The sequence below is a fragment of the Galleria mellonella genome, unplaced genomic scaffold (genome assembly GCF_026898425.1).
Source record: "Galleria mellonella isolate WM207_F2 unplaced genomic scaffold, CSIRO_AGI_GalMel_v1 utg83, whole genome shotgun sequence".
Taxonomy (NCBI): domain Eukaryota; kingdom Metazoa; phylum Arthropoda; class Insecta; order Lepidoptera; family Pyralidae; genus Galleria; species Galleria mellonella.
In genome coordinates, this window is record NW_026442162.1 from 2,374,274 (window position 1) to 2,397,335 (window position 23,062).

Genomic DNA, 23,062 nt, shown 5'->3' on the forward strand with positions numbered 1-23,062 from the left:
AGAGAAATTTTAAAATTGCCATGAAGTTGGTCAAGTAATCATTGATGAAGATATTAGTTTTCTGGTCAAATAAAACGTAATTGAATACGTATTTTCATGAATAAGCAGTGTGGTGTTGAGTAAAGGTTTCATTGAGAGATTATTGAGAATGATCAAAAATATCTATCTCTCTACTTTTGACATATAATTGATTGTAGTAGGTATTTATAAATGAAACCAAAGGAATGATTTTCGATGTTTTATTGACTAGCTTAAAATTACACAGATGATATAAATTTACAAAAATAGAAATGATTACTATTAATACTTACTGATCGTTTTTTATGCTTGTTAATATTATCATAGACAACAAATATAGAAAAGCATAACTTAATCTATACCTTTTTCTATTTTAGAATTTAATATAAATTAATTAGATACATGATAGGGATATTAAAATGAATGAGATACACGACATAAATTACTAAGTATGTGATGTATGATTATTTATATTTATATACAAAATAAAATTGTCCCAGACAAATAAAAATAAGCACATTATATAAAAAAAAAAAAATAATACGTCAAGAACATAATTATTACAAATAAATTCACATTGATATAAACTTTTCTTGTGTTAATTATTTCTGTAATAACTTGAAACAATGAATTAGGTATCTACATATAAAAAAGTTGGGACCACCCAAAAGTGTATTTGCACACACTTGCCCACGCGCAGTAAAATTCCTTGCCTAATGAATATGAATGCAGAACTGAGGGTGTTCTTGAAAGATATTTTAAATTTTAACCAATCAGTAATGAATATGCATCCTCGAATATACTGGTAAATATAAATTTTGATTTCTTTATTGTTCCATCGATTAATATAGTAAAATAATAATACTTAATTATACGTATCTAGTTTCATTAGTAACATTATATACAATTAGTTATTAGGTAATATATTCTTATCTCCCTATAGACGGGTACTTCATATAATATTTACAATAGTACCCAGGATTTAGACAAAATTGATGTTAAAAGCGCCTTTTTAAAAATACAAGAAATATAGAAAGAATCACGATAAAAAAAAGAATAACTTGGGATTCCCATGCTTATTAAAATGGTGTACCATTTTCTTACACCATTTTAGTAATGCATGTTTGAATTTTTTCGTCTTTTCTCATCTTGTCACCGTGTCAAACTACTTATTAATCAACATTGATCATTTTTATTCTTTTTAATCCGTTGTTTATATTAGTAGTATTATTTAGCGATTCAACGAATAGGTACAACACAAATATTTGTATTTGATAAATATTTTCTTTTTTTTTTGAAGTTTTCGTAAAAACAACCAGTTTGGTGAAGATATTGAAAAAAATTGAAATAATCAGGAAAGTTACTTTTTATAGTATGCTCATATTATACACAAATAAAATATTACCAAAGGAACTCCTCGGTTAACAGAAATTCTCGGTGTCAAAGGTTATTATGTATAATAAAAAGAAAAAAAGAAAAATGATAAATTTTTATTATTACATTACTGGGCAACCTTCAACTTCTTGGAATCTTTTATTTTTTTAAACCTTTATTTTATATTCTATTTTTAGTGGATAGGTAGGTAAATACCTGTTCGTTGCATCACTAGTTTTATTTAACCAGTAAGTAAATCGTTCACGGTAATTTTGATTGCAAATTATCATTAATTATAAAATAAAATAAGTACAAATATTTTCACAAATTATTCTGAAACATATTAGGTATCTATATGGTTAATGCCTACATACACAAATATATACAAGAAATTAAAATTATACTAAACAGTTCTATATAACTATTCTTTAACTAAATGTTACTTCTCTAGTCATATAATACATTATGGGGTATCTAAATATAATAATTCAGTAAGTACCTATAGATAAATAGGTATAAGTATGTGTATACCTGATTATTATCTATAGATTAATGAAATAAAAAAATGCATTTGCTACAAGTCTTTAAATATGAGTAGTACCTTTGTACCTAAAATGTTTTCAAATATCGATTGATGTTCTATTTTTTATTTTCATATTTTGTAATACTTTTTGATTAAATACTGTCAACTTTGGTGCACCAATGCCAAAAAGCAAAAACAAATTTCTATAGTTATTATTATATATTATGAAAAATATTACCAATTATGTCTAAAAAATATCTACTAAAACGTAAACAAATAATTTCTCATAATTTATCTTTCATAGGAACTTGTTTGCTGATATGGCAAAATAATAAAAAAAAAATGCTATCATAAATTGTTGCGACAATTGTAAAACGAATACAAAGACTCACTATGCTCATACCTACTGTCAAGTTATAAATATACTCATGAAAAACAAACATGGAACCAAAACGTATCATTGTTATTCTATTAATTATATTCCGCTTAGCTCTGCCTAAGTAAATTATGTCTTCGAGTTGGAAAAAAACCCGTTATTCACGTGCCGTTGGTCTCCATCTCTCAGAATTATTGTGCCCACGGCTGCATACTGTGACACCCACACATCCATATAATTCACTAACAACTATTCTACTTTCTAGATGCTTTCACTCTAACTGCAAATCATTTATCAATCAGTTTTTTCTACCATCCATTTTTATGATAATGGTAACTTTGGATATTATACTATGACATCAGAATCACGTGTAATCTATTCAAATGAACATATAGACATATTGTCTGTTTGTCAACATACTGTCGTGAACAGATTGTTTATATCAAATATAACTTGTACATTGGGCGATGAGTCACTCTTACCTAATCGTCTTATATATCACAGAGCGTTACATACACATTTACACTCTACATTATATATGTATAACGTAATCTAGTTTGTGACACGAACACCGGACGAGTGCAATTTCTTCATCATAATATCGTGGTGTTGGATCACAGGCAGTGTTGGAATGGGCAGCGGTCAACAGGACCGCAATAAGGGGACTAAAGTGGATTTTCAAAATGGTCGATAATTCTCATATCGTCTTTTGAATACCATTTATTGACCCCATAATCGTCCATCTCGATGAATCAGCCAGAAGGTAACACCTATGGAAAGGAAAAATAACACATTAATATTACGAGGGAAGAGCGCATGCCTGTGTGAGTCAATTGTGACGCAGAATGTGACTCAACCGTGTTAGTTCGCGGTCACATCTGAAAGTCAAGTAAACTACTGTTTGCAGATGCCTTAGTGAGATGACGTATGTGAATTGACAACCAATGAACTTATCAGGAACATTAATTTGCCTCAGGGTTTTGCAATGAACGGAAAGAAAGCGGATGCTCGTTGGCAAAAAAAGTGGCTCGTACAAGAGTAACGAACATTGACCTCCTTATAAAGACTTGGTCTATTTTATAATAAGCATTTAATAACGTTAAACTTTCGCGTTGCATGGTTTATGATTTACAAGAGAATAAATATTGACACAAATTATTACTTGTTTTATAGTTATAATTTATTAGATAATTATGCCTTAAGTAAAATAAGTAGGTAGATGTATCTTTATATGTTGTTTTTTTTTTGTTAAGGAGTATAACTTTTACACAAATTAATTTGATGTATAACTGGCATATTATTATTTTATTAGAATGAACTAAAACGATAAATGATAATTCTAAGACAAGCGCGGAGGTAAGTACGTCTCTGACACAAAATTATTTGTACGCCGATTGGTATTTCAATAATTCTATAAAATATTAAAATAGCTACATATTTTTGTAAGATCTTGTTAGTATTCTATAATAAAGTATTAATACGAACTTATTAACGATAAGTTTGTGTAAAGATAAAAATGTTTATCAAGTGAGTTTGGGCACAGTATGGGAAACTCTAAATTTTATTTTGGTTTTTTCATCTCAATGCCCTTTGGAAAATGGTCAGTGATTATTAAGCACTCCTTTAAAAGTATACTAACGATTTCTGTATAAAAAATATGAATCAAGAGCAGAATAAAATGTCTATATTGTGATATAGTCTGCTTGGTCACTTTTACTTAGTTTACTTAAAAATTGTTACCTCAGTTTTGCTACGTCTTAGAATTTCATCCATCATCGGTGAATATTGCAGATAATACGATTACAGACAGAGGTCGTGAGTTCAATTAAATTTCGAATTGCAGTATGCATCCGTCCAACTGCTTATACCAGAGGTTCTCAAACTTGTTTTGGGCACTAGCCCCTTTGGAAAGGAGAAGATATTTCTGGTTTCATATTTATTAAATTATTTACTTAACTAGCTTTTACCTGTGACTTTGTCGGCGTAATCGAGATATGTTTACTGACCGGGATAATTTTTTTTATTCTCATATATGTGTATACTAATTTCATAGTTATTGATAAAGCCGTTAAGGCGCTATAAGGTTACAAACAAGTAAAGTCACTTTAACATTTATAATATTAGTAAGGATGAAAATCACATAAAAATAGGTGTAGTTTTTATACTATTGATTCTTATGTAAATTGAAATATAATATATATAGGAAATATATATTATATTTCCTATACTATTAAGGTTAAATTCAGCACTCATTCTAAATTTTATTATTGATCTACCTAATAAAACTATTTTATTTTTTGCATTATGTGACACACGAAACTTAAATGCTTCTTTTTGGGATTTATTATGGTTCAATCCTTGAGAACATATAGAGGAATCTTACAGCTTATGTGAGAACGCTTTGAGTATCAATGATTGGATTATACAATTGGCTAACAGAAATTACCCACCCACTCGGTCAGTACAAATAATGTATTCTCATTAAGCAATTCGTGCTTAATGATATCAACTAGGTATCTTACATACTCGTATATAATATATTAAAGTTACATTACTGTTATACGATTTTGTGGTTTCGCAAAGTCGCAGTTGTAAATTAATGGATTGGCACACCTCGTTATGGTTGCCTTACCTGCCATGCCAGCCTCGTCTGAAATACTATAAGTACATCTAGGCTGTTTAATTATACGCACAGTTCTATAAAGCGCCAGCGAACTTGTTTCTCAGCATGTTAATTTGCTTTTGATGTTGCTTTACTTTATGCATTATGTTGTTGTATTATGAAATCTTCATCAGTAAATAATTTTGTTTATGTTGTTTATTTTTATTTGTGTATACAGACTATAGACGTGTTTATGTAGACTATAGACGATTATTTTAAGCGTCAAAAACCGAATTTGTTTCTGGCCGTTGCTTTACGATAACAAAAGTGCGAGAATGTGTAGAATCTATTACAAAACTTAATAAAAAAAATTATGTGTGAATTTTGTTAGTATCGTAAATTTAATTTGAAATTAATTTTATTTAATTTGAAATTAATTTTATTTAATTTGAAATTAATTTTATTTAATTTGAAATTAATTTTATTTTATTTGAAATTAATTTTATTTAATTTGAAATTAATTTTATTTAATTTGAAATTAATTTTATTTAATTTGAAATTAATTTTATTTAATTTGAAATTAATTTTATTGCAAAATTAATTTTAATTTTATTGTTTAGTTTAAACTAAACAAAACAATACTTCTAAAAGGAAGAAGTCCTTAATTTGTCTGAATTTGTTCTGCCCTATTGATTTATGATAAAAAAATAGCGAGAATTTGTAGATATTTTACATGATACCTAACACAATAATTATAGGTTCAGTTCATAAATAAAATTAAGTAAAACAATGCTTCGAAACAGTAAGTGGCTTTCATTTTGACTGTATTTGTTTGTGCCCTCGCCTTAAAATTCTTTTGAATTTGTAAATATCTAATAAGAGTATTAAAAGTTTTATAGAGCATATCTAAAGCAAGCAAAATTGTATCTACTAATTATGACCCAGTACCATAGCTATAGTTATCACTTGTATAATAATATAGTTTGCATTTATTTAATTATTATGTTGGTATGCAGACGCCTGTATGTATTATCCTTAATGATCTATTAACAGGTGCTTAGATAACCAACTCCAGCGATGAATAAATAAAGACGTGACCATAAAACGTAGCTGCTTATTAAGTACAACACAGCATCCATTCATATAGGAACGACTCGTTAGAAATTAGTGAGTGAGTAACTACATGATTGAACTATGAACATTTTCTCATAATGAAAAGCAATAAATTGATAATTTTTATGTTGATGGACGAAAAAGAAATAGGTTTTCATTACATTGTCAGTTATAAATACCTATGTATTTTGTGTTCTGGGATGCAGACGGACAAGAGTTCTTTGTTTGAGTACAAGACATCCTGCGACTGGATGACCTGCTTATGACCTCTTATCGTAACTTTGTAAGTTCGTCTCGGTATCGAATGGGCACTGGACGCATAAATGTCCAGAAGGTCTTGTCCGTCTTTGTTGAATTCAGAGTTATTTTTTTAAATTAAAATTCCAAGAATATCAACGGTTTGGGTAAAGTAAAAACAAATGTTGTGTTAATAATGAAGTATTGTCATTTTGTAAAAGCACTAAAAAGTTTTAAATTTTTTCTTTAAATTTTGATTTTAGCTGTGGCAAAACAAATATGGTCAACAACCAATGATTAACACGAGCGTTGGTATTGTTTTTCGATTGTTAAGATATAAAATAGAATTTGTTACGATGTCACAAAAAAGTAGTCGAACTTGGAACGTAATTTTAAGGTAATTAATACGTTCTACGTATATTTAAATAGTTAATTACTTGTTAAACTCTACATAATTTCAATAAATTATGTACCATGTACGATCGTCTCTGTCATAGACTATTAGAATAGCTAGATATGTACACATTTATATATTTTTTAAGTATAAACTTTTAAGACTTGTATGTGTATCTATTTTTTATTGTAAATTGTAAGATTAACATCTACTACACTATATATACAAATATTTCTGTAATTTTCATGCAATTTTTTCGATTGTAAATAATTTTGATAATTAGTTTCCTTATAAAATGCTAATAAATATTATTTTTTTATTTGTAAAATAATATTATTAAATATTTAAATAAGTACATAGCTACAAAACCTAGATACATGATTATTCTTTATTTAAATAGATATATATAAATGGGATTTTAATCATCATATTTGTTGAAAGAGTATGTATTATTTTATTATCACAAACCAATAAAAATACAAACATTATATGCTTATGTATGACTCAATTTTCTGATGATTTATAAAATGGCGTGTAACAGTAACGCACAGCTGGATGAGACCGCAAACAACTAAACGTAAAACATTTGTTTTTCAAAGTCGACCTATATATGTGATAAGCTATATCTTATTTTACAAAAAAGATTAAATAAAATTACATTTACCTTTATTTTAAATCAGTAGACACTAGGTTTTTCTGAATGTTTTTTTTCCATTTATTATGATTAGGGAATTTATGCCTACTTAGAAATGCTATCGTTTGTGTATTTTAATCTAGGAATATATTTTAATTTTGGAATGTTTTTATTTCGATAACATTTTGATAGTTATTGCAACAGGTTTACTGAAACATATGTGGGTGCCTACTGAACCACTCCATAGCGTATGCCTTCTGTAAGATATCTTTCAAGACTTTTTTGAATTGATTCAAAATATTTATCGAGGGATCAATATCATCACATATAAATATATATTTGCTATGTAAATAAGCATATATAAAAAATCAGTAATGTTTTAAGATACTAAAACGAAAGTACCATTATAATAAATTTAAATTACTTACTATTATTTAATGATTTCAGTAAATTATATAAACAAAAAATTAACTTAAGTTTGGTATGATCGCGGCCATTGACTTAGTTACAGAGATCACGACAGGTGCTACCGCTAAACCGGTCACCGGTTTCTTTAAATAATGGCCTGCATCGAATTTGGTAATATGGTACATTCATTTTGTACCAGAATTTTGGATTTTGTTTCACTAAAAATCGACTTTAAAATACAAAATTGATTTATTCAAATAAATTACTGAAATGGCTGTAAAGTAGATGAAGATATGTTATCTTAAATTAAAATATATTTTGATATTCATGATTATGGAAGCTTCTATTCAAGTATTTCTACTATTTCAATAATTTAATTCTACAAATTTTCAAATTTCAAGAAATTTTATTGTGTTAACGTAATGAACGGATGAAAAAACTGACTACCTTTCAGTTAATATATAATATTAGAAACATAACAGATTAGCAGGCACATATAAGTAGTTCTTACTATAGTTTAGAATTAATTACTGTACCACAGTATACAGGGAAGCGTTCTTTGAACTGTGATTATACTATATATATAACGAATGTGGTCATAATTAAGTATAGCTCTATATTTCTTGTAATAAAATAATACCAGCAACCAAAATAAATGAATTGTGTCTGAAGCGCATTCTAAGAATTCCTTATGTATAGGAATTACCTACATTCGTGGTATAGCAGAATGAAATCACGTCCGCCTTTATAAATTAGGTACAAAGTTGGTATCTATTGAAGTACTTACTAAATTGGTAAAGAATTATGACGAATCGTTTACAAATACAAAAACTTATTTCTTGGAAAGTAGAAAAAGCTGAGAACACTGACTAACTTTCCCGTGGGTGTCCTGAAAGACGATTAAGGAAATTTAATGCTCGAGGGGTGGGCAACAGCATCCCTCTTAAAACGGCACTAAAGTTTTTTTTTTTTATACAACTTAAATGGCAAACAAGCTGACGGCCCACCTAACTGCGGTTGCTAACCTCCCTGCCAAGCGTGATAACTATTGACAAATTATGATGGTAACCGAGTAATTACAACTACAGGTTTATGATAGAATATATTTGGACAAAACCGAGTTACCGTATATGTTTCAGTAATGTAATTTGTTTATAACAGATTTGAGGCTCGAGGAGGATTATAAAATAAGAGTTTTACTATCAGCCAAATGATCAAGCGTCACATAAGCACTAATTAAAAATACTTGTTACAATTATTTATTTATGCACCTATTGTATAAAAATATGTTGTTGATCTAACAGAGGAAGTAAAATGTAAGTAAGATTCAAGTATATTTTAGTGTCAGCTTTTATAGCTGAACACAATCGATTTATACAGATATAAATGGACGTCTAGACAGTTCCCAGATTGTATTTATGTTTCCATCCTGGACGTATGTAATGCAAATTAAGAATACACAAATGAGAGCATGACCAACACCTACATGAGTTTGACCTCGACATCCTAATTTGTTTCAAGTATCCCAAACGATAATGATCATTATCCGTGGGATGTTCTGAATTATACTATTAGAATAATTAAATATAATATTATTCGATATGTACTCATGTTTATTTAGTGAATTTATCCGCAGGGTTTCTTTATTTTGCGTATCTATTAAATCTAGTATGAAAATTATTTCGTCAGGTAGTGTCTGTGGATGTTTTATGGATCCCCCCTGGGTAGAAATAGGTATCATTATCTTACAAAATTTTGTAGATATGACCATGTTGGCGTATTTAAATAGAGTAAGTGGTCTCTCATGATATTATACGTGGCGCTATTATTTGAGAGTCGTGACTCTTAGTACATTTATGGTTTATTTGATATCCAATATCTATCCACATTTTAAATCGACTTAAATAATTTTGATGTTTGTATCCGTTCCTTGCCACATTAAATCTGAAATGTAGGCAAGTCGATTCGAGTGTCATATTTATAAACGACGACAGTTGATAAATTGCTTTTGCCTAATATACTTATCTTGGAATTCTGAGATACAGTAGTAACTTTATATTCTAGGATAGGAAGGAATATAAAAATTTAAGGAACCTAAATTGAATTTGCTCTTACTTAAAGGTGCATTAGAGGACTGGATCTTTTTACGTAAAGGTCTTTGATTAAAGTAAATACTTATAATGTGCATATCACAAAAGTTCATCGACTCCTACTCTTATCAAATTACATTACGTAATTTTATGTCGCATCATAATATCTAATTTATTGTAGGCATCGTACACAATTGAGTAATACTACTTTATGTTTCGGTATGTGGTTGTAATCTATATAGCGTAATCCAAAAATGTACATTTTGTCTTCCTTGTGAGATTATCAATTTTATTACGGATAGTAGGCATAATCCTTACTATAAATGTGAAAGTAAGTTTATTTGTTGCCTTGGTACCTTATTGGCTTAACCAATCGTTAAGAAAATATATGTAATATTTGGCATGGGGAAGGACACAAGCTAGTTTTTTATCCTTTTCAATCAATACGTCGTAAAATATAAATACTATTAATAAGACATTTGCAACGATAATGGATTAGGAAGTAGATATATGCACTTATATGGAAGTTAAAGGTGAACTAGGAGTAAAACAGTCATAGTAACAAAGAAATGAACAAAGGTAAGTAATTTTAAATAGGTGAAACTGTAATAAAAAGCATAAACTAACCTAGAAACACAAATAACATTGTTCGATTAGAGACACAATCAATCGTAACTTGAGGCTTGAGGTGCAAATTTAACGTTTTCTCTGTTTTATTACAATACTAATTAATAAACAGTTATGATTGCATTTCATGGGCTCTATTGGTCTTACTATGCCTACACGTTCTGTTAGATGTATTATTAGTAGACGTTTGTCCTATCTACGAAAATCATTTAACAAAACTTCTTTAAGAATTACGTGCTATGTACGTACAGGTATTCTGCATGAATTTAAATTTAAATTGACAAATAAGATTATAAATATAAGATGAGACTGTTTTTACCTATATGATAAATAAATATAATAAATGTAATTAATGTTCTTTTCCATTCAAGGTTTGCTGGAAGAGAAATCTTACAGAGTTAAGCTCGCCTGTTAAGTACATCTTTATTTAATATATATTATATGTTTGTAATTTTTTGTGTATAATAAAGAATAAATAAATTAAAATATACTACTGAACATACGAGTATTATATAAAGCCACCGAGACCCAAATTAAGCAATGTTAGACTATAAGGTATTTATCCATGGGTCTATGTTTATAAATGTGTTGCCTGAAATAAATCCTATTAATATAATAAATGTGAAAATTTGTAACAATGGATAGGGAATTAATTTTGGTACATGGGTAGATTATATCCTAACTTAGCACATAGGATACTTTATGTGCTGATTTACACGAACGAAGTTGCGGGATACAGCTAATAAATAAATATATTGATGCAATGTTAATGGTATCATATGCAGGTAAGTATACCTAAGCGCTATATATATATATATATATATATATATATATATATATATATATATATATATATATATATATATATATATATATATATATATATATATATGTCCAATGCGACATTGTACCAACCGGTCCCTAAATTAATGTAAACGAACAGAAAGGGGGACTAACGATGCATTAAAATGTCAGAATAGATGGATTAAAGAACTACCTATATCATAGATAACATTATACTGCACTAGTATCTATTAAAGAGATTTAGCTTTCTTTTTTTTATGATAGAAAGTTTAAAAAGTCATTTGTCAAGATAAACTAAAAATTTAAAGGAAATTTTAATTAATGTCATAATTCGAATTGCATATAAATTATATAGTTGTATAAAATTAATATTAAAAATAGTGTAATTTTATAATCCGTGCGATACAGTATGGTGAGGATGATACTTAACATTTTGGAAGTTTATAACGTGAAATAATTGTATTGAGTAAGATTTTTTAAGTCAAAGCTAAACTAATATTAAATTTATAAATTTAAAAATATTAAATAAAATTGATATTTCTCATGATTTTTGTATTAATATATGTTAATTTCGTATTAAAAGTATTTTTATACGGTTTAGTAACTTGACACCCACTCTGAAAATGAAGGCGAAATCGAAATAATTTTCTATTTAAGAGAGTGATATATGTGTGTCAGTGATACTGCGTATTTTCAAAGAAATATAAGCCGACAAATAACAAAAAAATTTACCTCTTTTTTTAAGTAGTTTAGAAAGAATGTTAAATTTGACTAGTAGAATATTCTATTAAAATGATTCAGATAAAATCTATGATACAAATCTCAATGTGTAGTTTTTGGTTGTATTATGAATATCTTAGGCTAATATAATGTTTGATGATGATAACTGATAGAATCAGTCATAGTTGACACAGTTCATTGTAGTGATAAGTTACCGAGATAATTATCATTTTATGCATCGTATATAAAGTTTATTTTATTATGCACAGTCTACGAGTATGTTTGTTGTTCTACGTGACTTTACGTAGGTACCTACTATGTAGGTACCTACTATGTATATGTATAAAATGCACTTCTTTTCTATAAACGAGTTTACGAACTCGCTCGTCTTGTTTTCACAACCTCCTACGCATGGCATTTCTTGATTCTTTTTTATACTGGTTTATTTTTTCTATGTAAGATAAACTTACGTGCATCTACCTAGTTCTATTTAACTAAGGTAGGACAAGTAAGTCGACAAAATTGTATTGAAAAAATCTGACAAAATCGAAAAAAAAAGGATCAATAATTAGCTAAGGAATGGTGAGGACAAAGTCGTCTGGTAAAAAAACAAATAAACAGTTGAAATGACTATTTCATTCGTGAAATTTTGTTAATAATAACTACTAATTTACTCATTTCTTACTTACTGATTACTATAAGTGATTAAGTTATAAAATAAGAAAATCCAATATAATTTACGACGTTTAGAAACTTAGAGGTTCATGTACTTGCACTGCTTACAACATAATGACGCAATAAAAAAATATTAACAGCCTGCGGCGGTCAATCATCGACGATGATTCACTAGTTATTGGGTACCTAACCTACATCTAGTTTTCCTTATTGTTTGTGATTGAATAATTTCCAAATAGCAAACAAAGGAAAAGGAATTATATTGATTTGTTTTTGACTAAATCACAGGTATTTTTGTATTCAGGAAAATTATTATTTCATGAATAATGCAATAATTCAATTCAGGCTGGTAAAAAACTGACAGGTCAATTAAGAGAAATGGTAACTGATGCCTCTAGATGTAAATAATACAATGAATTCATAAAATAGACTAAATCATTCCTGAGGATTAAGGTGTGATGCTTCTGTACTTTGTAACTTCACTATTATATTCCAGACTTTAAACTATAACACAGCTATGCAAGCACAGGCCAGCAGTAGAAACACGACTGGGATAGAAGCACTCCTGTAGACGACTTTTGTACAGTTTCTCTTTCTGGTAAAGCTTTACAATTAGGATTTATTTTTAATTTAAAGGTCGTAATAAAAGGGGGAAAATTAAAAGAAACTGGGCATTTTCTAATAAAATATAAATACCTACCTACCTACGAGTATATTTATTTCTGCTTGTACATATACTTATTGTATTCAATTGCCAAGATTGTGGAAATTGCGGTTGTTATTTATTTTTCTAAACTATAAAAGGGCATCGTTTATTTTAATTCTCAACAAGATACGCTAGCCGCCCAGACTGGCGCCACATGTGTTGTATTGTACATGCTTATATCGAAATACCTATACACATAAAATACAATAAATTGTTGCACGTAAATGTATTTATTATTAATTAACCTTATAATATAATGTATAATAGAGTTAATTATTAGTTTATAATATAATATTTTATTATTGGAAATAGGTTTCATTTTTGATAACATGAATTAAGTAAGAAAAATATTTAATTGTGTATGTTAAGACAAGAAATCTTATCGCATCAATTATTTTATACTTTTTCAACCAATTTCATAAAGGAGAAGTTCAATTCGACTGTTCTTTTTTATATTTTACACGTGATATGTATTCTATTCTATTCTCTATTGTACACAATATTATACGTAATGTGTATTTCCCAATTCTGAACCGAATTTGATCATACTTTTCATGGACAACAAAAATCATGTATTTGATTGATTTGGACTTTGAGCGTTTGACCCTGAACAATCGAAAATAATCAAACCTAATACAATTAGAAAAAAAAAATATTAAATTGACTAAACGAATATTAATTTCGAGAACACATTTATGCGACACTAAACATTCCACTGCAACTGTCAAGCAAAAAGGAAACTATTGCAGTAAAGTGGACCCTTAACAACCTTCATAAATTAAAGGCGTAAAACATGCAGCTTTTTACTTCATTTTTATTCCGTTTTATTTGAGTTATGGTTTTTCTCGACGGCACAATTTATTGCGCTATACTAATCTATGATTCATTATTACTATTATGACCACTAGGGAAATAGTGATGTCATTAAGTACCTACATTTAAATATCATAAAAAAAAATATTATAATAAATATTAAATGCTAACAGTAGTTTGCGGTTTTGCTCAAATATCAAAGTATCCTGAGAGTTTGAGAGTTATTCCGGTATAATATGGTATATTTGTGTATCAAACATTAAAACCTGTACAGCGGTTTTAGAATGACTGAACAAACATCCTAATACTGTTGCAAGTTTTAAATTATTAGATAATAAGTCATGGCATTGTCATTTCGGTCAATAACTGTCCACTGTTGAACATAAGACTTCCATAAGGGGTGTTATGCCAGTTGCCACGCTTGGCAAGCGAGTTGGTAACTGCAGTTAGGCTTTAGAGATGTTTTAAGAGGGACGCTGCTGTCCATCCCTCTACCATTAAGTTCCCGTCGCCTCTTACAACACCCACGGGAATGGAAGAGCTGGGCTATTCTATACCGGGACCACATGGTGAGATAATCAGTATTAATAAATAAATAATTTAATTATCAGACAACTTAAATCAGTATTCCAGAGTTACCGAGAGTTTTTATGGTGTTACGAAAAAATTGTATAAAACGTATCACCTGACACAGATGTCATCTACTGTCTTAAATTACTGTTATTAATGAGTTGTCATTATGATCTAAATTCTTTTCCAAGTTTCTTACTACGATGATTACTAGAGAAAAATCCTCAGCTTAACCAATTTGTTTTGTCTCTTTTTAATTTGATTTTTTTACATTCGTAGTTGTTCTTCGCTGTTGGTACCTATTTGATCGTCAATCACAACTTATATCTTCTATTTTATATTATGGCTATCATTAATAATTCCAATATGTCGTAACACGTATGTTTTTAACGGGTCGAATTCAATAGCCTTGACATTGAAGCATGTTCAAGAACATTTTCATCGCATTGTTTATTCAACTGATACGATAGTAATGAGAAACATTTTAAACATTTTTGAAGACATAATCCTTATAATGTGGAAGTGAATTTGTTGTATGTAAACTTATAGCACCATAACGGCTTAATCAGTTACTATGAAATTGGATATACATATACTATATGGAATGGACAAGGATATAGGCTACTTTTTATCCCGATCAGTAAACATATTCCCGTCACGTGGACGAAGTCATGGGTAAAGCTAGTATATATATTTTTTTAAGCACACATCTTGAAGAAATGCATTTTTATTTTTGTAAATAACTTGAATAAATTACAGTAGTCAATTTATCTTCCTCCACATAAAATGTATAGGTATGATTATTAATAATTTCTTCATTTCAGGAATCTTTGTAGTACACTAATGTGGATATCGACTTAGGTATATTAAGTGGTAAGTCACCGATTTCTTAGTAACAGTTCAACAGGAAGACAGATTCTGTTGGCTACTTTTCGCGTCATCATATAAACTATTCATCCGATTTTAAATAATAATGGTAGTATATTACGTAGTTATAATGACGCACATTACTAAGCATTCGATGAAGAGGTACATGAGCCTAATATTTTGCTGAAATTTCCTGAATCCAGGTTTTTATTAATATGTTATAAATGTAATGGCTTGTACAACACAATTATAAAAAAAAAAAAAACTTATTCAATGAGAATAAGTTATCTCTCCCTACAGTGAAGCTCTTCTTATTTACCACATTGAATGTACCTACACGTATGTTCGCTTGACGTCATACGATAATAATGTAATAGTACATTCCAACGTACAATATGTGATATTTAATTATTTATTAGTTGCTATTATTTATACTTAATTACATTTGCACTTAGTCAAGTGCAGTGTATATATTTATTTATTTATATTTTTAAATATTGTAACTGTAATTCCAAAGTATTGTAAGTTAGTTGTTTTAAAATGTGTATAAAAATATATTTGTCATCTTCAGTTTTGCAGATGGAAATACTGTCAGTTGTCTTGTATTACCATTTATTATACTAGTACAGTATATGATGTATGATTTTTTTTCAATTTTTTCAATGACTTTTCTCATTTTATCAATTTTTTTATTACTTTCATGTGTAATAATTCATTTGCGCCAATTTATTTCATATATTATGTTCACAATTTATAACTGAGGATTAATAATTATCAATTAATTAGTTTATGGAATATAAAATCATTTCTGCCATTCAATACCTAACTAATTAGGAACGGAATACTAAAATGTACTTTAAATCGTATTTAGTTTCCAAAATTAAATTAAAATATACGTAAATGTATTCTTAATTATTTTATGTTAATGTGCGTGTGTACATATATGACACGCACACAAACGACGATATTGCCAATCTAAAACATCACCATAAGATTTTTGTATAATATGAGTTAATTTTTTTTTCATAAATTAATAATAGAATATTATTCCTTTTAATACTTCCACCATTTAATTGTTTCTGTTAATATGAAGTCTCGATTGCCGCTTATCAGAAATAAAACATATAAGGGCACAATCTATTACTAATTGATTTATAATGTACTTACCACTATTGTGTTAGTTATTATGTACATATTGGTGGAATGATTCGGTTTATTATTCTGATACTAGGAACTGGGAACTAATAACCTATTATTGATTTGAGACAATTAATAATAGTTTATATGATAATTAAGAGAGATATTTTGTATACTTACAAATTACTGTTTTATTTTATTTTATTCCTTTTCAATATAGGATGAGATGATGATAGAGGGAGACTTTATATAAAAAATATTATCCATTTTGGGTACCATTATTCCACTTGTGTTTCTATCGTGAAGCAGATGTAATTGAATGGCTATCAGTCAATTTGAAAGTGGAATATGACAGTAAAATTACAGAGTATGCAGGTATAATATCATAATCCTACGAAATGACAACGTATATGAAGTACCAGGAGCATTACAGTGTAGTTTTTCGTGTTAGCGGTATGGTTCATGTTTATAGGTGACAAGTACCTTTAACGAGATAAACTGTTGGCTTTTTCTAAACTTAACTGACAATTACCATAATTACTTGTATTTAAGCTATATTGGGAACTAAATTCACTCTAAATGCAATGTTTGTTGCAATTAACTGTCTACTGTAGAACTGTGGTTTTGCCAATAGTTGCCATGCTTGGCATGCGGGTTGGCAATCGCAGTTAGCCTTTGGTAATGTTTTAAGAGAGACGCATTATCCCAGTATTACCATGTTTTATACCCCTCATGAGACAAGACTTGAGACCAATAGTGAGATGTAATAATAGAGTAATCAAAAAGTGGATAGAAGAGTGATCATATACCTATCGAATGTGGTATGATTATAAATTATTTATATATTCGTGTAAAAATATTATTGTTAACAATAAATTATTTCAAACAATTATGATATATATAGACGATGAACTACAAACAACTTTTCATTATCTTGATTGATCATTGATGAGTGAACGTGAAGGAATTTCAAACAGTTTTATGCAGAATTTGAAAACAACTGTTTTTGTAAATTGAACTTTGCGAGTGTTCACGAATACTAAATTGTGTTTGTAACACATTCACACAGAAACTATTGAACGGATTTTAATGAAATTTAGTACACGGATAGATTATATCCTAACTTAAAATAAAGTATATTTTATAAATTTATTCACGCGAGTAAATCTGTGTGATATAATTAGTAATATTGTAAATGTGTACTACTCGTAAATAAACATGCTACTTTGAAAGGTACACACATTTCACTAATTTACACGAACAGAACCAAAGGATATAACTAATTACAAATAAAGTAGTATAAGGATTCTTTTATAGTCACGTAGGTACTCTATGTGATTAGAAAATAATACATTTCTAATGTACTGATGAGAGATAAGAAATATCTGCCTCTGTTAACAGAGGCTGAGCGTAGTGAAAGTATGTAGATAATAATATGTGGGAAGCAGATGTTTATATAAATTTACAGGATTAGTAGAAATGGCTATACCAAGTTGAAAACTATAGTATTTATAAAACTAAACTGATATATAGTTCAAAAAGCATATTTGAATGAACGAATGAGTATAATTTTGTTTGCATTATACAATATAGGAAATAGAATAAAATAAGCAATTGATAGATTAATTTGTAATTTGAAAAATATTTCAACCTTTTATAATGTGACTGTATTAGTTGAAAAAAATAAAATACGAGATTTTGACTACGCTCTTAAAAAGTTCTACGTGTTTTAAAAGTATATTGTAAAAATGTTTTATTATCTCTTTCAGTTTTATTTTGTATATAAATTGTAGATTATATAGATAGTGTCTCCATACAAATGCTTCGAGAAAAGCGGATCAACTTTTTCATACAATTTTGCGTGATAAATAGTTATGAGTGTTATAACTTTTATATTTATTTTGTTTTATAATTTTGCATATTTTAATTGCGTCAAAACTCATTTTATTTATTAAATAATTAAATATAAATACGTCAAGATATATTATGTGTGATAGAACACTCATAAAAAACGAGTCAGCTAATTTGACAATTAGCTGACAAAAAGTTGTCCCGTTTTTGAGACTCGATGCTCTATGTATATAATCGAAGATATAGACATAAAAGGAGATAACTACTGGATCTAGCAACATAAAATTTAGTGAACACTAAAAATAATTCAAGAACTGTATGTTTGCAATACTTTTATTTAATATAAATTAAATTGAGAGTTAATGTTATTTTTTACGATTTAACAATAGCTTTTATTTACCGGCAATGTAATTTAAGATTTATCTCGATACTGAGATAACTGTTAAAAGTGAACGGTCTGACATTCGGCTGTGAACTGACCACCGTTAAATGACACAAGGTTAAATTTATGCTTGCACTGCTGCTTACTCTGGATTTATTATTATTATTAATTTATAACATTATCCTGTTTCACTATGACAAATAGTGGTGAAAGTTACTACTTTAGTAGTACTAAACAATTTTAGTAGATTTTACGATGCCTAGACTATGTGCCATATATTGCTATATCATTTTATATTTTTCTTGATTGATAAAGAAGGAATGGTTTGTTAGTAATGGGAATTGGCTGTCCTATGCTATAAAATTTAGGTTGATTTCTATGTAGCTCTAAATGTGGAATACTACTCCGCTTATATGATAATTCACATAAGCGGAGTATATTTACTTGGGTTGAGTTACTTTTTTATTTTTATCATTTAAATATTAAAAAAAAAGAAAATATCTCTACATTGATCGCTAGTCGTATGAAGGTGGAATTAGATTAAAAGTACATTACACCTAGTTTAATAGAAAAAAAAAAATCGCATAAATAATAGCATTGTGTGCAGACTAAACCCGCTATCAGAACGTGAAGCAACCGTTACAAATATAAGTCGTAGGAGAGTTTATATATGAGTTTATTTGCATGGTTGCCAGTTCAAAATTATCCTGACGGAAACGCATTACTCGGTCAATCCTATATATTAATAGGATAGTGTATCCGTGTGCCAAATTTCTTATACCCGTTCAGACTTTAATACGAGATTGAGCAACAAAGCCTAAATTATATTAAAGAATTCATGTCACTGAATTAAGTTTACCACGGTCAGCGGCTAGTTCTCAATAAATTGATGAGGAATAACAAAAGCGTTTGCATCCATATTGTGCGTCATTTCATCACACTTATATTTCATAAACAAACGTAATTGTTTAATGCGATTGAATTAACCACAGAGACGAGGTCAAAAGCACATTCAATTAAATGGGGGAAAAGTTTTAGGAAATGTAAGGTATTTATCTCCCAAATGCTAACTAACTAATATTATAAAATTTATTTCAATGTTATGTGAAATTTATGCTTTTTATCTTTGTATTGTTTACTTGTTTTTAATAAACTATTTAAGTTCATCTGAATCATTTAAAATAAAAGTACTTTAATAAGGAAAAAGGTTTTAGAAAATGTGTAGCATTTGCGTCTTCAATGTTAATTTAGAGCAAATATTCGATTGTTATGAGAAAACTGTTTCTTTTATTTTCATATCGTATACTGTTATTTAAATTCACATGAATGTTTTAACGTAAAAGATGCAATAATGTAATACCCCTAATACTATTCGTATATGGTTGAGTCATAAGAATAAATATTGAGTGCAGTGATGGTTGGATCATTCGTCATACTCGTAAATGGATTATGCTTATGGGCATTCGCAAAACGTTATTATTTTTTTACTATGGCACTACTCTGTTCGAATTATTACTTATTTAATTGTTTTTTCGTTAACATTTGATATTATCAATTCTACTAATTGCTACTGTATTCATCAAAATTTTTAGTCTAAGTAAATATATGGAATGTATTTTTAAATGAATATTTTATATATATATATATATATATATATATATATATATATATATATATATATATATATATATATATATATATATATATTCTATACTTATTTCATCACAAGCAAAGATTAAAATTGCTATAATATAGCAAAATAAAATATGCTTAAGGGTGAGTCAACGGGCGTTGGCTGAGGAATTTGAAAATGAGGTAACTTACGTGATTGTTTTATAAAAACGTGATTAAAACCATTTTAATTGCAATTCATAAATTGACAATTGTATTTAGTTCTACATACTGTATAAATTATGGAATCTAGCACAATTCGAGAGTGGCTTTCAAATGTGATTGCGATAGAATAAGATAAATTAAAATGTAAAAAAAAAAATTAATAGTGATTCTTTTTATTGATCGACCCTTTAATATAGAAAATAAAAAAGCATTTAAAAAGACTTTATTATTAGGTATCCTGTACAATTACATATATATATATTATATGATATAGTTTATGGTAGGTTTATGATGCTTCTCCCAGATTTGTTTAGGGCTTATCAATAAAAAGAATCATATTTGATTTTTTTAGATTAATTTTATGTTACTAAAAATCTGTTCAGTTCATATCTTCTTAAAAAATTCTATTCTTATAACCTAATGTCACATTTTATAATTGTATAGGCAATGTTCTAAGATAGCGCTGTATTCAATTGGCTTATTATATGACACCGAGATATAAGAACAATTTTTATTTTTATTTTAAAACGTCTAATTTATTTATTTACAAGAAACATGGTAAGTGTATAGATGTTACAATAAGTATAAGTCCTCATATCTCGCCATAATTAGGCATGCAAATATTAAAACTTAAAAAGAATAAATGTTAAATAAGTCATTAAAATTCGAAATGTTATATAAAAAAAAATACATCAAAAATGTCAGACACTTGTCAATAATAAAAAAGAAAGAAATGTCACTGTCAAATCATGGACTATTGATAACAGCTGCATTGTAACACGTTAAGTAATTCAAGTAGGTTGTTTACCTTTTTGTATCAAAAACTCTTGCACACTGTAAAAGGACTCCTCAATAAGCCAATGTTTTAATGAATCTTTAAATTTTCGAAATGGCAGTTCTAGTAAAAATATACTTACGGGAACTACACCTTCTCTCTCCACATTGGATTGTTGTACGAAGTAGTGGGAGACTTGTATGTGGGGTTCTCTTCGATCCTTGTCTTAGGTCCGTCCAGTTCCTGGTACTGCGCGCTGGTGGATGGCATGGGAGCAGGCCGATTCTTCAGCATCATATAGGCCACTCCGGCGGCCACGCACACCACTGCCGCCCCCGCCAATACGAGAGGCAATGTTACTGGAGGAAAAAAGTAAAATTTTAAATGTTTATTTACATACATAGGGGATATAATGCAATCAAAAATTCATTGTGTTATGATTGTGTGTTAGCGTTCTATCAAAAAAACTGAAATAAAACAAATAAAACTAAAACAAATAAAACAAAAAAAGTTGAGCTCACATTAACGTATTAGTTGTATCCCGCGACTTTGCTCATATAAATCAATATGTATATAAATTATCCTATGTGTAAAGTTAGAATATGACGCATCTGTGTATCAAATTTCATTTAAATCCGTTTAGATGTTTAAGCGTGATTGAGTGACAAACATTCAAAAATTTTTTGTAAGTACATATTTTAATGTAATAATTATTGTTTTAACTTATGTGTAATTTGATCGAAAAGGCTCGACTAGTTTAGGGATCAATTATGAAGACTAAAAACTAAAGTCAGACTCTCGCTCGCGTAACAGTCGCTCAAGACTAAAGATCACGAATTGATATTGAAACTAGTCGAGCTTTTTCGAACTAATTACACGTTAGTTAAACCGATAAAGTAAAAAAAAACAAAAACAAACTTTCACTTTTATAATACTATCTCGCGGTATCAGTATATAAAATATCTTATGTTCTAAGTTAGGATATAACCTATCCGAATACCAGATTTAATTTAAATCTGTTTATTATATAAAGGTATTTGACACTCTAGAAATATATTGTATATTGTAAAAATATTGTATAAATGAGGATAAGAAATGCCTAACTTACATATTGTGTGTATTATGTAGGCATTAAGCATCGAATTGATCAACAAAAACAAGTAAGGTAACATAAAATAACAATCCAGTGTAAGAGAAGGAAAAATCTAAGTAAAACTCTATACCATATAATACTGAACCTAATATGCTTTGGTATAGATGTTTAGTTGGCTTGGCTTGTTGCATCTGGTTAATGTAATCTCACTATATAAAGTGAAATATTCCTTTCAGTAACTGTGAAAACAAACTAAATTAAGAACAGTATGTTGAAAATGATAAATCAAGACATACTCGTATAGGTACATCAGCTGTCAAACGCTAAGTGAATACGCTAAAGTGATTCACAGTATTCGAGGTCATCTCACCCGAGAGATAAACGATTATAAAACCACAAATTCGACGCCCGTTATATCGAACAAAGGATGCTCTTAA

The 23,062-nt window shown here is 28.5% G+C and overlaps 1 protein-coding gene across 1 annotated transcript in view; it reads right to left on the minus strand.

The window, feature by feature from the left end:
• Positions 1–225: 225 nt before the first annotated feature.
• Positions 226–23,062, minus strand: part of LOC113517068 (integrin beta-6-like) — a 58,613-nt gene continuing 35,776 nt past the window's right edge. Inside the window, exons 6-7 of the mRNA XM_026901609.3 lie at positions 21,675–21,891; positions 226–3,061 (exon numbers count right to left, since the gene is read on the minus strand). Of these exons, the coding sequence (XP_026757410.2) occupies positions 21,680–21,891 (212 nt within the window). The 3' untranslated portion in view covers positions 226–3,061; positions 21,675–21,679. The remainder of the gene's footprint in view (positions 3,062–21,674; positions 21,892–23,062) is intronic.